Here is a 16,130-nt window from a genome sequence, read left to right on the forward strand (position 1 = left end):
ACCCCGGCTCCTGCAGTCTGAGGGATGGACTAAAGAGGAATGCAAAGTCTACACCAGTGGCTCTTGTATATGAACCATGTCTTAGATAAAGGGGAGGCACCGCTGGTGGAATTGCGGTGGAAAAAAGGAAGGGATTATGGCAGCATACACACAATCACAGGTGAATGCTGCATTCCTCTCCGTTACATTGGATCCCAGGCAGCCTACAGACCCCGGCTTCTGCAGTCACCCAGGCTGAGTAAAAAGGAATGCAGGGAACCCAGAGTGTCTTAAATTTCTGCTTGTGTGTATTAAACCATATTTCTGTCTTCGTGGTGAGTGACAGACAAAGGTGCAAATATACAGCACTGAAATATAGACCAGCGCACTTAGATGAACAGATGGAAAACCAGGTAGAAGGACAGAGAGAAACGCACTTGTACACAAATAAAGCTGATGACAACTTTGTTCCTATGTGGCTATGATGTGCTCCACTCCTGTTGGGTTAGAGTGCGCTGCTCTGTGCCCCGAGGTTGGTGCCGGCCACTTCCCAGTACTGTCTCTGTCACCCCTGCAGGGATATTCAGCTGTCTCCCCTGCTGATCCGCTCCCCAGTATGGTACTGCTTGCCCCTTCTGCCAGCTGTGACTGTGTGTGTCTGTGTTGTATACGTCCATAGTCTGAGTAACTAAATGTGTGCTTAGGTGACTATGCTGACAAGTGTGTGTAAAAAATACTGTCCTGGTGTGTCTGTCCAAGTCCAATGTATGTCCATTGTGTGTGTGTGTGTTTGTATGTGTGTGTGTGTGTATGTATGTATGTATGTGTGTGTGTATATATGTGTGTGTACGTGTGTGTGTCTATGTATGTGTGTGTGTGTGTGTGTGAGTACAGATAAGTTAGTAAGGGTTTGTCAGCAAAACGCTTACCTTTTACCTGTTTTTCTGGATGCAGCTGCAGATTTTCCGCCACCTTTCTTCCGGGGGGAGCCTGCTCCTGTCTCCTTAGGTCTCCTTGATGATGTTCCTGGGTGCTGCCCGGCTGGCTCTGTAACTTCAGTGCTTCCGCTGTGAATGGCGGCAGATGTAGAATGCTCCTGAAGCGTCTCTGGAAAGACTCCTGGCAGTAGTTGTTGCAAAAAGTTGTTGTTTGCAGTGACCAGGAGTAGTGTCTTCTCCAAGCATTCCTGCATGAGGTGGGCAGGATAGTCACGGGGCTCCTCTTCATTCGTGGTGTTATAGCCGAATATGTTGTCAGCAGCTTTAAGACAGCACTGAGCCAGTAGAGATGGTGCATACTGATGGAAACCATATTGTGTCATGGCCAGTGCTGCGATGCCTCTGGCAGCTGTTAGGGCATTGGCTGCTCTGGTGATGATGCCTGAACACTTCTCGCTAGATGCTCTTATTAGGGAGAAGTGTTCAAGAAAAAAATCAATGGTGGGTCCTTGCAGCCGGTAGTCCAGTTGGCACATAAGGTTCTTCTCCACATATGCAATATAAGCAGGTGTGTAATTAGCATCCCCAAACAGCTCCAGGAAATCCTCTGCTGATGGACGTTTTCTACCCATGATCTTTGTTGCCAAATACAAGCACGTGGCCCCCAGTGGCTTTAGGATGGTCGCTTTCAGTGGCCTCTGGGAGATGTACCTAGCCAGGTAGTTGACAGAAAGGCACAGGGTAGAAAAGTCCAATGAAAAGTGCCTGTGCACCTTAATTAAGAGGTTGATGACTTCTTGCCAATTGGTTGGATCTACCTCATGCTGGTTTGCTAGGAAATCCAGTGGTGAGAAGTCCTTCTCCAGTCGTTTGTTGAACAGGTAGGCATCCTCCCCATACTCTTCAAATGTCTGAAGAGCATCTGCCATTACTGTGAAGGTGTTCCACTGGTCCCGTACGGGTGTTGGTTCCTCCGGTACTGGACAACAGGTCCCATGCTGGTCACGCCGATATTTGCTCTTCTTTTGGCTACATCCGGATCTTTTCTCTTCTCTCTTTCTCTTCTTAGAATTAAAAGTCGCCATCACTCTCTCTCTCGCTTTCTCTCACATCGCCTGTCTCTCTCCAACGGTCTCTCTCCAACGGTCTCTTTCATCTGACAGTTGCAAAGCCTTCACAGCTCTTGCATGTGCTCAGCAGTGATTGGCTGGACAGCTCTGTCATGGGGAGAACTTGAAGGTGACTTCTAATGGAGGCCACTTTTTGATTTCTTGTTATAAAATGTTATAGGATCTGTGGGTCTTGTTGTTGTTTCCCTAGCAGGCTTACACTGGGCATCTGTTGGGTATAGAATAGGCAATCCAAAGGTGGCATGATACTCATTCTAACTGGCTACAGATCATTTAGAATATTGATCACACTTCTGATACAATTAGGTTTCAGTGCTGCTGAATGTTATAAACTGACCATATGCTGTCACATGGGTGCTTCTAGCAGCTGAGAAAAGCTACAATGTTGATCAGGTTCTGGTGATTTCTTTCTGTATTTCAAGGTACACATATAGGATCCCTTATCTGGAAACATTCTCCCATAGACTGCATTATAAGCAAATAGTTCTAATTTTTAAAAGTGGTTTCCCTTTTCTCTGTAATAATAAAACAGTACCTGTACTTGATCCCAACTAAGATATAATTACCCCTTATTGGGGGCAGAACAGCCCTATTGGGTTTATTTAATGGTTAAATGATTCCCTTTTCTCTGTAATAATAAAACAGTACCTGTACTTGATCCCAACTAAGATATAATTACCCCTTATTGGGGGCAGAACAGCCCTATTGGGTTTATTTAATGGTTAAATGATTCCCTTTTCTCTGTAATAATAAAACAGTACCTGTACTTGATCCCAACTAAGATATAATTAATCCTTACTGAAGGGCAAAAATCATATTAGGTTTATTTAATATTGAAATGATTTTTAGTAGACTTAAGTTATGTAGAACCAAATAACAGAAAGATCCCTTATCCAGAAAACCCCAGGTCCCGAGCATTCTGGATAACAGACCCCATACCAGATCCAAATTTTGGAAACACCCCTTATCTGGAAAACTCCATGTTCTGAGTATTCTGGATAACTGGTTTATACCTTTACTTGCAAGTATGTAAGGGGGCAGTGATGTAATACTCTGGAAGACTTGGTTGATCGAACTGGAGGCGGGGGGATGATGGATCAGGGGTTTTGCATAGTAGGTCATTCAAGGCCAATCGACTGTCATAACAGTAGGGGTTGGAGTGGATTAAACTGTATGAATCTACCCACTAGTTCATTAAAGGAGAAGTAAAAAACTAAGTAAGCTTTATCAGAAAGGTCTATGTAAATACAGCCATAAGCACTCACAGAAACGCTGCACCGAGTTCCCTGTCAAAAGATACAGGATCTCTTGTCTGTTTATTTTTCTGTGCCAGAGACACGCAGCTCTCTCCCCTCTCTTGCTCCCCCTCCTTCAAGAATGCTAAGAACTCCCTCCCCCCCTTAGGAATGTGTGATATGAGCCAATCAGCAGGAAGCTGACTTATAGTCTTTCTAACTGAGCATGTACAGCGGTCCTGGTCTCGGTGCAGGAGCGAGGCATTATGGGAACTTTCTTTACAGAGCTCAGTGTTTTTATTTCTATGAGGCTTCTGATCATCTGAACAGGAGAAATATGGGGAGACTTAAGGGCACTATTGAGAGAACTGAAGGTAAGCCTGCAGCTTGAGATTAACTCCTTATTAGCCTTTCCTTCTCCTTTAATGGTAAATTTTTGGCTAGGATGGTGAAATACAATCTGGGAGCAGTGAAGAACTAGGGCTTTGCATTTTAACATGGTCCATCAGTACAACGTATATGTGTGCATTGCTGTTGGTTTGCCCGTTGTACAGCTGTATCAGGTATATTCAGCCCGGGGTTCTTTAGTTGCTCTGATTTATTGCAATACCCACTATGCTTAGGTTTAAACCGATAAACATGGCTGCCTACATCCGCTTCCATGGTTTATGTGGGCAGGAATTCTCTAAGTGCATCTTTAAGAAATCAAGAATACTGGGGTGGGCATATTTGGAAAAAAAAAAAAAAATCCCTACTGGGGGAATGATGAGTGATCCCCAGCCGTCCCTTTAAGGGGGATTAGTAAACTCCATATGTGCATGGAGTACATCACACAGCGTCGGCTTGTTGCAGCAGCTCCCTCAAAGCCTCTTGTTACATTTGCATTCAGTTTCCATGGGCTCATTTTAATTTCCAGTCATGTCACTCCGCTCTCAACGCTCCCATAAATTATGCCATTTAAATTGGTCCAAAAACGTCCAGGTGCCTGAAATTGTGCGAGCGCAGGGGCTTCAGACTTCTCCTAAAAGGCAGTGAGCGGCACTAAGTGAAAGTGTCTTGCATAAACAAGTAGGTCTCACACAAACAGCTAATTTTAGGGTTCAGATGTAGAAATAGCTATTTCAGTCACTATCATCACTGTGTGGAAAGGTGGTGAGCGGCGCCTTATTTAAAGGAGACATATCATATAAAAATTATGAGTGTGCCAGTGAATTCTACTCTTCTAAATATGGAAGGATTGTAATTAAAAACTTGTGTTTCGGACTGATTTATTGAGAAATTCCCCCAAAACCCCAGTAGTCCCGCCCATCTGTTCGGACTGATTTATTGAGAAATTCTCCCAAAACCCCAGTAGTCCCACCTATCTGTTCGGACTGATTTATTGAGAAATTCTCCCAAAACCCCAGTAGTCCCGCCCATCTGTTCGGACTGATTTATTGAGGAATTCCCCCAAAACCCCAGTAGTCCCGCCCATCTGTTCGGACTGATTTATTGAGAAAATTATTGAGAAATTCCCCCCAAAACCCCAGTAGTCCCGCCCATCTGTTCGGACTGATTTATTGAGAAAATTATTGAGAAATTCCCCCCAAAACCCCAGTAGTCCCGCCCATCTGTTCGGACTAATTTATTGAGAAATTCCCCCAAAACCCCAGTAGTCCCGCCCATCTGTTCGGACTGATTTATTGAGAAAATTATTGAGAAATTCCCCCCAAACCCCACTAGTCCCGCCCACCTGTTCCACTTCCTGCTGGCTGAATTCTCTGGATGTGCAGGGGAGCCGACGGCACTTAGTACACTGCACTGTAGGATAGGAACCAATCAGCAGCTAGGCTGACCTGATAGGGAATTGAAGTCTCTCTTTGCTTGTGCGAGTGCAAGGCTGGGGTGTCTCATTTTTTTCCCAGTTGAAGCCCCATTTTTGTCCAAGTGACCAGCGGGCTAATAGCTGGCACCCCCAGGGGCTGTGGGAGGCCTGTTTAGCTCCTTGCTGTTATTGGCTTTAACTATATATGTTAGCATGTACAAAAACCAGTGATACCTGTGTTTTGTCAGTGTTGATTTTCCATCTCCCTTTCTGCATGGCGGCAGGCCGTATTCACATAGAAATGGGGTAGCCTGCACTTTGCACCCCCAGATCTTGTGTATGCGGAGCCACTGGGCGTGGAACATAGTTTAGATGGCAAATGCTGCAGTCTAGGTGCTTGCCTGTTGTGCTGAACTGCTGAATAGGTGCATAGCTCACCTCTGGGCATTGGCATACTGGCTATAGGGACTCCTGTAGGGTCTGTGCCCGGCCTTAAAGTGGACCTGTCACCCAGACATAAAAAGCTGTATAATAAAAGTCCTTTTCAAATTAAACAAGAAAGCCAAATTAATTTTTATATTAACACATCCAAACCCATTATAATGGCATTTAAAAATCCCATCATATATTGCCTGCCCCGCCTCTTTGCCTTAGGCATAGAGGCGGGGCAGACAAGTACTTTAACTTTAAATTCAGCTCTCACTTTCCCCCTCCATCCTAACCATCTAATTGTGTAGCCAGTGGAATGGCCTGGGCATCGGGCCCCCCATTCTGGCACATACACAAGATTTTGGCCTTATAACAAGATTTTGCCTTTATAACAGTGTCCACAAAATGACACCGGCCTATTTGATGTGATTGTGTAATTCCAGGACTGAAGAAAGCAAGTTTGATGTGAATGCCCCTTTGTTGTGCAGCGCTGCAGACCATGTTGGTGCTTTATGAATACATGATGATAATAATAATAACAAGGCTATGTGTCTCATACATGTGCATCAAATTGGTTTTTAATTCATTTGCCGTGTTTTTGCAGCTCGTGTGCGGATTCCTGCAGCCCCGCTCCGTATCACTCATTTCTTGTGATATATAAATGTCTATTAAAATCCCCTTTCTGCCATGTTGCCCTGAGGGGTTTTCATGTTGGGCTCTCAGCCATTGATGTTCCCCCCTTTCCAGATGTGAGCTTCATTACCATTTGGCAGCCCCTTCCTTCTGCCTGTGTTTGGATTTGCTGTTGGTTCCTGCTAAGCCCGTTCAGCATTCGTTTGAAGGGCCCAACACCCCTCATTATAACCATCAGAAAAATAGCTAATTACAAATTCTCTGACTTGGGGCTTTATTCAGCTGTTTTTTTTCTTCTTTTTCATAATAACATTTAAAATCCTGCTGCTTTAGTTCCTATTATTTGGCCTGTCAAAACAAACAGTCTGATGAGGCCGACGCTTCTCAGATTTCATTAAAGAAAGATGTAATTAAATGAGTGCCTGTAAATTTCAGGGGGAATCTATACCTTAAAATTAACTTGCAGCACGGTGCCGTCTAATGTAATATTTTGATGTAGCTTCGGTTTTTTTTTTGTGTGGGTTTGTACCTCCTAGGTTTGGAATTAATAACCTAGTTGCTAGGGTCGCTAACCCCGACTAACCAGGGAATGGTTTAAATGACAGACTGGAAGATAATTAAGAGATAGATAGGGTTATAATTAAGAGATAGGGTTATAATTAACTTAAAGTGGCCATACATGCTAAGATCCGCTCGCTTGGTGAGGTCGGCAAAAAAGCGGATCTTCTCCCGATATCCCCACCTACAGGTGGCCGATATTGGGCTAATTCAGTTTGAATTAGAACGATGGGTATAGGTATCAGTCATTCGGGGACTGCATCAAGTCGATGTGGCCCCCAATCCGACTCAATTTTTAAACCTGCCCAATCGATATCTGCCCAATTTCAGGCCAGATGTCGGGCAGGCCCGTCGGTAGTGCCCCTACATGGGCCAATAAGCTGCCGAATTGGTCTAAAGGTGCCCATACACGTGAAGATCGGACCTTCAACCGATATCCCCACCTACGGGTGGGTGATATTGGGGAACATGTAGGCTAATTTGATCAAATTATAATGGCGGCAATGGGGCAGTCAGTTCAGGGACCGCATCAACGAGCCAATGCGGTCCCCGACCCAACTGAATCTTTTAACCTGCACGATCGATATCCGGCCAATTTCACGGGCCGATAAGCTGCCGAATCGGTCCAAGGGACCTTTTATGGGGGCCTGTGTATTGGGGACCGATACTGGCAGCTAGAATTGGCCCGTGTATGGCCTTAAAGAGTTCCATGACTATATAAAAGCGCAACGCTGCTGGATTTTCTTGAAGCTCTTTGGGACTAGTTCCCGGAATTCCTTGTGTTAATTGTATTAGTGTAAATGCTAATATCTTGCAAACTAGAACACAAATGAATGTAAATAAAATTGAAAAAAAAAGCCTGAGCAATTTTACGTTCATTTGTTTACATTTATTTTAATGGATGTACATTGGAAACTTGCTTAGAATTACAATTCTGTTCATTAGGAAAACTTGTACTTGTGGGTTTTAGTTGGCTAGAACTTTAAATAAAATGGTGCAGTATGCTCTCTCTATATATCTCCGTGATGTTTATAAGCTGCCCCCCTCTGTACCGCCATGCTGTCTTCCCTCGCTGTTCCTGCCCATTTGGCTTTTCAATAAATCTCCGATATCTGCGTTCTACTACATACTATAGTGGTGGCTGCTCTTGTTTTGTTTATGTTTTACTTCTGGGAATCCCGCCAGCCAGATGGGAGTTGAAGCAGCGCTGATATCTGCCATTTATTACTGGTGGGTGATTTTATATGGAGGAATTTATAATGTTTATGGCGGGGGAGTGTTTAAGTCTCTCTGTATTAGTGAGCACTGGGCCGCTTGCTAGCTCTCTGGATAAGCTGTTAATGATCATGAGATTTATTAGGAGAATTAGCTGTTATTTCTGATGATGGGGCTAATGCAGGCTCTCCTAGTAATGTTATATTTGTGCGTAAGGTGAGCCGACACGGCCAGTTTACCCATAATGGGAGACAGAAATGACACCCAAACATATATAGGTAACTGCGCTCCATATGATATTTAAAGGAGACAAATAGGATAACTAAAAATCCCTTCCAGTTTTATTGGCAATAATAAATAATATATGGTGCTGATTTCACTTTGGGCTTAGAACGTATATTATCTTACAAAAAAGGCCCCTTTATTGACGTTCCCTATAGATTCTCCCTGGCCCATGTCCGTGCTTCAAATGAGGGCGGGGCGTGTCCTAATGGTCCCTGCCAGAAACACAGTAGGGGGGAGTAGCCAATCACAGCTCTGCAGTCACACAAGCTAAGACAGGCTTCAGTTCCCTATCAGGTCCAACTAGGTGCTGATGTCTTCTTTAGGGTGAAGACACACAGAGCTACTAGTAGCAGCTACTTGTCATGGCTACTAAAATAGACAATGCAGATCATTTACTGATAACTCTCTCTATGTGTGTTTTAGCAGAGGCAATTTTCAGTATTGTCTATGGCAGGGTATTTATTGGCATTTAATAGCCATGAAAAAGTCGCTGCTACTAGTAGCTCAGTGTGTCTTTACCCTTAAGGGCTTTTAACTACGCTTTCTCACATCTGAGATATAATCTGCTTCCCTGATTGGCAGCTGCTTAAGGTTATATACAAACGTATTATTAAAATATATATAAATGTCTCTTCCTCTGTAGGAAAAGGGGGAACTGAACTTGAATAAAGCAAATGTAAACAGCTGCTGCCAGTCTCCCTCTTGTGGGCTCTCTGTGTAGTGCAGGGACCAGTAGCTCTCTGGTTGTTGCTAAGCTGTTACAAGCTGCCTGGAGCCAACTGGTTAACAGAATAATGAGTGATGGTATCCCGCAGAACCAAATTAAAGATAATTAAGCCTTTTATCTGTACTGTATTTTCATTTTTAATCAGAATTGTATAGTTACTCAAAGCCAGTCTCGCTGTGCTGGTTGGGAACGTGATGTGCTGCATTGCCTCTTGATTTGTACCTACTTAATGAGGAGCTGCTGCCTAATCAAACTAGATTAAAAGTGCGTAAAGGAACCTCTCGCCTGGAGAAAACAATACCGGTTGCCCAGGAACTGCATTATGTAGCCCCCAGGCACCACAGAGCAGCCACTTTGTTTGCCACAAGGGGATCATGTGTAGTCACTGGAACCCATAAGGTTACTGGAAGATTTGCAAGCATTTAATGTGTTTGATCCATGAAGTCTATATCTCTAGGGATCTATGTTGCATTAAAGGGGATAATAGTTATGCCCCAAAGTAAAGGGATTAAAATCATTTTGCAGTTACTGTGATATGAATGAGGTATAATGTCTGTAACTTGCTGCACAATATGTTGCTGCTGTCTCTCTCTCTCTCAATATATACAGTGTATGGATATATATAGAAGTAGAGGCCGCCGGCACTCTCGTATATGGGAATTTCAGTACGCCTGGGCGCAGTCCTCAAAAGGTTAAGTAGATACAGCAGAAATAGAAGCTGCTCACATGGGTCTTATGGCAATAAAAATCTTTTCGATCTACATAAGACCTGTGTGAGTGGCTTCTATTTCTGATATTGTATGCTTTTGTCAAATGCTCCCAGTTCATATTATAGACACATCTGCCTCTCATACAGCAGGAGAACTTTTATAGTATAATAAGCATCAACCAAATGAACTGCGGTCTGTGTTTATGGCAAACATTCTATTACCCATATCCTATACTAGTACCACGGGTTGTGTTTAATCATGTGCATGTATAATCATATATATAATAATATTTTGTTAATATGTGGTTTTATGTCACTAGCCTGAGTGCACTTTTTTTAACTGGGTCTGTTTTCTTTTTGTAGTACAGGTATGGGATCCCTTATCCGGAAACCCATTATCCAGAAAGCTCCGAATTACGGAAAGCCCGTCTCCCATAGACACCATTTTAATCAAATAATATAGAATTTTAAAACTGATTTTAAAACTGTAATAATAAAACAGTACCTTGTAATTGATCCTAGCTAAGATATAATTAATCCTTATTGGATTCAAAACAATCCTGTGGGGTTTAATTAATGTTTTATTGATTTTTTTAGTAGACTTAAGGTATGGAGATCCAAATTACGGAAAGATCCCTTATCTGGAATACCCTTGGTCCCGAGCATTCTGGATAATGGGTCCTATACCTGTATTTCTATGTTAACCCAGGTGGTTATTTGATGGAGTATTAACGGTTATGGCACCATTTGCCAATGGTGAGTCAACATGTAGAGTGCAGTTCCTATAAGTTTTTATAAATTATTATTGTCTGACCAGTCTTGCCTTGCCCAGGGGGCTGAACAAGGTTGCACTATATCCTATTTAACATGGTCATCGAAGTGATATTGGTGTCTCAAAACTGTTTCCCCCACCCCGATAGCAACGAAGTAGGATTTATTGCTCCCAGGTCCTTCTAGGAACACCGTGCCTTTGGCCGGGAGTGCAGCATTAGTGTTGCTTTCCTGCCTCTCTCTGCTGTACTTCTTGCCTGATTCATGACACCCTTGGAGGAAATCAATTTTTAAGAATCATTTGTTTTCCAGTGACACTTTCCCTTTAACGACCTGATTTACAACTCATTCGACTGGGTGTAATGGTCATCAATGGGGAACTCAATAAAGGAAACAACATCTCATGCCTTTTTTTTTATAGACAAAGAGGGGGATGTGGAAAGAACTCGCAGGTTGAGTAAAAGAAAATATCCAGAGTAAAGCCTTTGTGGGTATCTATCAACTATGGGCTGGGGTTTTGGCACAGTGGGCCCAGCTGTATAACAGGCAATAATGTGACCCATTTTTGTATTTTTCAGATCTGAGCGAGTGGTACTGCTCCAGGTCAGTCTTGGCTCTTGTGGACGGGGAAGTCTGGGATATGTACAAGCCTTTGACTAAATCCTGCAACATCCAGTTTCTTACTTTCAAAGATGAAGACCCAGAAGAAGTAAATAAGGTAAGTGTGTATCTTGGCCAGAGATTCTTAATCTAGAGAACAGGGCCCAGATTAGGGTCCCCATGATGTTTATGGTGGATTCCCGTGATCCCCTTTAGGAAAGTACAATTTTCTGCTTTATCGGTCAATAATAATGACTAAATAATGACAATAATAATTAAATCTAAATATTTTCCTTTGGTCATAAATATGAGTTCCAAACTTATTTTGGCTTCCCTAAGAAAATGATTAGGAAACCCCATCTTAGTATGGGTGCAAGTATATAGCAGCCCTCGGTGCTTCTCTGCAGCCATGCAATTATATCTATCCTGTATAAAGTAGAACGTTTGTCCATTTGTTTGGGATTCTTTATGTATTTGGACATGGTATGACCAGATGCATCCAAACATCTCAGGCACCATCCTCTTATCCACAGGGACATCAAGAGCTACTTTTGGTTAAAAAAACATTGAACGCCTGCATATGATGGCCGTTCATATTTCAGGGCCTCTTCTCTTGTTATTTCATGTTACTGCATGAAATAGAACTTTTCAGGGATCATCCTCACATTCAGAAGAAGGTCAACAACCACTTTAGGTTCACAAAACATTGGTCCTCTGCCCACAATGGCTTTCCATTATATCTGACCAATCGGCATTCCATAGTGTACCTGTGCCTACAGGTGATGAGCTTACATCTGACCAATCAGTTTGCATCATTCCATAGATATCTACCTAGTACGGCATTGTTGCAAAGTAAAAAAACTATATAAGTAGGCAATTATTATTATTGCAAAATGTAACATTAAACTTAACAGGCAAAGTTGGGTACATCAGCTAATAAAGAATATTTTAAGATTAGAAGGTCCAGCCCGAGACTGTAGGCACAGGGGTTAATGCCCTATTTGCCTGTTCTAGCACATCATATTTATTGCATAGAAGCTCCATAAATGTAAAATAAACCATTCCTGACTACTCGTGCTATACGAATTTACAATTCTGTGGGGTTTATGAAGTATTATAGGGCAATTGTCTTGGTCCAGTAACCCATAGCAACAAGACAGCAGTTAGCAAGCACTAAGTGCAGCTGCGAAATTAAACATCTTAATTCTCTGTACAGGGGTAAACTCTTCAATGTTCTAGCCTAATGCCCTGCTGTGCCCCTCTAGGCTCAGATACCCGTGATTGGATAGCCACTCGGAGCTTCCCAGCATGTACAAATAATAGTCACAATGGGGTTAATATTTTGTTGGGAAGCCTGTACGGTAATCTAGGGAGCAACTTACTTAAGAATTCCAAATTTGAATCTTTACAGAAGTCAGATTTGCTCCGTGCTTCAATGAAAAACGAAGCGTCCTGTTTAGAGTATTAAAAGAGCATTTTGGAAATAGACAGAACGTGATGCTGCTGAAGGTCATAAAGGCTGCCGGAGAAACATCAATAGAGCAAAGAGAAGAGCATCCAAAGCTACTGCGCGCCATTTCCACGCCTCGCCTTGATCAATAGAGCAGACAAATGCACAAAGATCAATGGGATGGTGCAGTGTAAATCATCTCCGTGGGCGCAGGCGATGGTTGTTCTGTTGCTGTGAGTACAGAGAGTAGCAGCCGTGCCGCAGGCTTTAATGCAGCAGGCAGTGCTTGTCATATTTTGACTGTAAAGTGGCCAGAAATGTTGGCACTGCTTATTTCTCTCTCTGTGAAGCGGATAATGTGGCTTCTTGGGAGGATTGACTCCTTAAGTGTTGTCAGTCGTACGGTCTATGGCTATGGCAATTCTGCAGCACATTCCGTGTGTATATCCATTAGAGCTGGGCGGTATGACCAAAAATTTATATCACGGTATTTTTCAAAATTATATCGGTATCACGGTATTTGACGGTATATAAATAAAAAAATAAATAATAAATATTGGTGGCCCCCCCCCCCAACCCCAACCCCCCCAACAACCCCAGCCCCCCCCAACACCAACCCCAACCCTAGCCCCCCCAACCCTAGCCCCCCCCAACCCCAGCCCCCCCAACCCCAGCCACAACCCCCCCCCCAGCCCCCCCAACCCCAACCGTAAACCGGTATACCGCCCAGCACTAATATCCATTGTATTTTCTGTGGCCAAAAGGTGTCCTCTTAGCTGTGGGCAGCAGTGTTAAGGCAGCAACGTAACCCACCTTTCAGACACTGCCTGCAGCCCAGTTTAAAAAGAATGGTGGCGGCGGTTGTGGCACAGTAGCTGGGAGCACTCAGAAAGCAATGTTTATCTTTCCCGGAATCTTTTATGAGATAGAGTTGATATAGAATAAATTCTGTGTAGACCGATTTCCTATGCCCACCCCCTTTAGTGTATTAGTCCCAAGCATGAAGTAACAGCCAGTCAATTTAGAAAAACAAAAGTCTTTATTAATATAGTAAAAGCATCAAAGAAACATAATGGGCTCAACCCCACATCATACCCTGCTTGGCTTGATGCGTTTTGTGGCTTGTCCTCAGAAGCCACCCCTTTTAGTGGTCCATGAAGGATTTCCTGAAGCAATTACCCTTCATTCTGGTACCTATGGAGTTAAAGCTCTAAAGCGGGCCTTATCACCTATGTACTGTATTATTGTTTAGAGTCAAGCTGCAGGCATCACCTCCCCTGACTTGGATGGATGCTATTCTCAAGCTTTCGGCCTTGAGGGCTGCGCCACCTGTTGTGGGATAAGAACAGGAAAATCCAATTCCTTTATGCCTTTCCCTTGATTTGGATAATTTCTTCTTAAAGTGCCATGTACCCCACTTCCGACTCTGGCAGCTTCTATTTATAAATGTGCTTGGTCCACTCCGCCTCCTTTGTGACATCAGAGATAGGGTGGGTGTGGTCTGTAAATAGTCGAAGGTTGACGGGGCGGGTTGGGCGTAGGCAGGTTAGGGACGGGTATGACTTGACTGTTTGTCTGCACATTATTACCCTTCTAGTTTTGTGTCTGCACTCACAGGCACTGTATTGGCCAGGGTACTGACACATGGAGCAGATTTTGGTGTGGAAACGCATGTGTATGCATTGTTGTGCCCAAATCCACAGGCCAACGCAGCTCTAAAGGGCGGAGGAGTTTATGCGCAGGCCGTGAATCAGCCCCATGACCATTCAGGGGATTCCAGCAAGAATTTTAAACAATAAGAGACAAACATCCAGCCCTAATTAAATGTACATAAAAAACAAATATTTTCAGTTGTACTTTATTTGCCCTTCAATTACAAATATTTGATCATGCAGAGGGTTCACTGAAAGCCCCAGTATGTGAAAGTTTATTGAAAAGAAGAAACAGCTGCTTCATAATTGGATATTGATTTTTTTTCTTAATTTTATTTTAATAAGATTGGAATTGCGTGAGCCCTTGATTCCTGCGGAGCAGTTAAGAACTACAGGGGTCCCCATTTCCCAAGTTAATAGCTTCTGTTTTTGGGATTAGATTGGCATTTAGTCTGTTGCTCCAGCCAATGACGTTTAACGCTTCAGCTTTTGCCTTTTTTTTTCTTTTTTCCTTTTGCCAGAGAGGAAAAAAAAAAAAAATAATCGAAAGTCTCATACTCGGCGGAATTACCTCCATTCCCAGCAATCAGCCTCAAGGGGGAAAAAAAGGGCTTTTCAGACCAAATCAATTGTTTCATTGGAGATGTATCAAAATCTACTGAGCGCAGATGAACCAGAGGTTTAATTGATCTCTGGCAAACAGCGAAATGAAAACAGGGTATTTTTATGCATATAACATTATCTCGCATTCATGTCTATGAAAAGGGAAGATAGCAAAATCACACGGCGCCGTGTCAGTAATGTAACGTATTGTCACAATGAATAAAACATTGCACTTCCAAGCCATGCAGAAGAGTTAGACAACGTTCAGATTAAAAGACATGATCCAAGCTCTCGCAGTAGACTTTCTTTGTAGCCGACCATATCTGCGCTCTTGTAGAGGCTAATCTTTTATAATTGGCATTTATATATATATATATATATATATATATATATATCTGTGTGTGTGAGCACAGGATATGATTACTGGCGCCAGTACATTCGCTTGCATTAAGTGACATTTCCTACTAAGTAAAACGCTGCTGCTAGGGAGGATTTTGTAACATCTATAAATATGTATTTTTAAACGTGTGCCTTTTACAGAACTATTTTAAAGGACAAGGAAAGGAGAAATCTAATTCTGTACGCTAGCCTTGGACCCTGGGCTGGTGCTCCTCCTGCGACCGCCACAAGCCAGCTGGTCTGGAGCTGTACACATGCTGTATAGCAGTGATCCCCAACCAGTGGCTCCGGGGTAACATGTTGCTCACCAACCTTTGGATGTTGCTCCCAGTGGGCTCAAAGTAGGTGCCCATTTTGGAATCTCTGGCTTGGAGACAAGTTTTGGAAGCACAAAGACACAGGTTTACTCCAAGCAGAGCCTCCTGCAGGCCAGCAGTCCACATGGGGCTACCAAATAGCCAATCACATCCTTTATTTAGCATCCCCAAAGAACTTTCCCCATGGTTCCTATGGATATGCCTTTTTAACTGAACTGAAACTATTTGCAGTACATCTTACCTGTGTCATGTCTACAAAGCTCAAGGGCAGTATTTAGGGAAAAGACACACAGGTGATTAGTTGGCTCAACTTTTTAAAAAGTCCTGGCAACTAATTGGCGCGCCGCAAATCATCAGTGATTAGTCACGCCAACTAATCGTCCCACGTGTCTTCACCCTTATGTTTGCTGGCATTAACCTGGGTACATGTGGTTGGAACTGGAAATTATTTGTATATTCCTCTGATTCAAAAACTAAAAATTATATGCAGCTACGTTGGTAAATCGGATTATGTGGGCAGCAATGGGGCAGTCGGTTCGGGGACCGCATCAACGAGCCGATGCGGTCCCCAAACCGACCGGATTTTCTAACCTGGCCGATCGAGATCTGGCCAATTTCAGGCCAGATATCGGTCGGCCAGGCCGCTCTGCTCTCCCCATACACAGGCCGATTAGCTGCCGAATCGGTCCAAGGGAC

General features: G+C 43.3%; 1 protein-coding gene across 1 annotated transcript in view; it reads left to right on the plus strand.

Annotated features, from left to right (window-relative positions):
* Positions 1 to 16,130, plus strand: part of mrpl39 (mitochondrial ribosomal protein L39) — a 53,794-nt gene that overhangs the window by 13,944 nt on the left and 23,720 nt on the right. The window contains 1 exon segment of the mRNA NM_001011362.1: positions 10,992 to 11,131. Within this exon segment, the coding sequence (NP_001011362.1) occupies positions 10,992 to 11,131 (140 nt within the window).

This window comes from Xenopus tropicalis, chromosome 2, assembly GCF_000004195.4.
Source record: "Xenopus tropicalis strain Nigerian chromosome 2, UCB_Xtro_10.0, whole genome shotgun sequence".
Lineage (NCBI taxonomy): Eukaryota > Metazoa > Chordata > Amphibia > Anura > Pipidae > Xenopus > Xenopus tropicalis.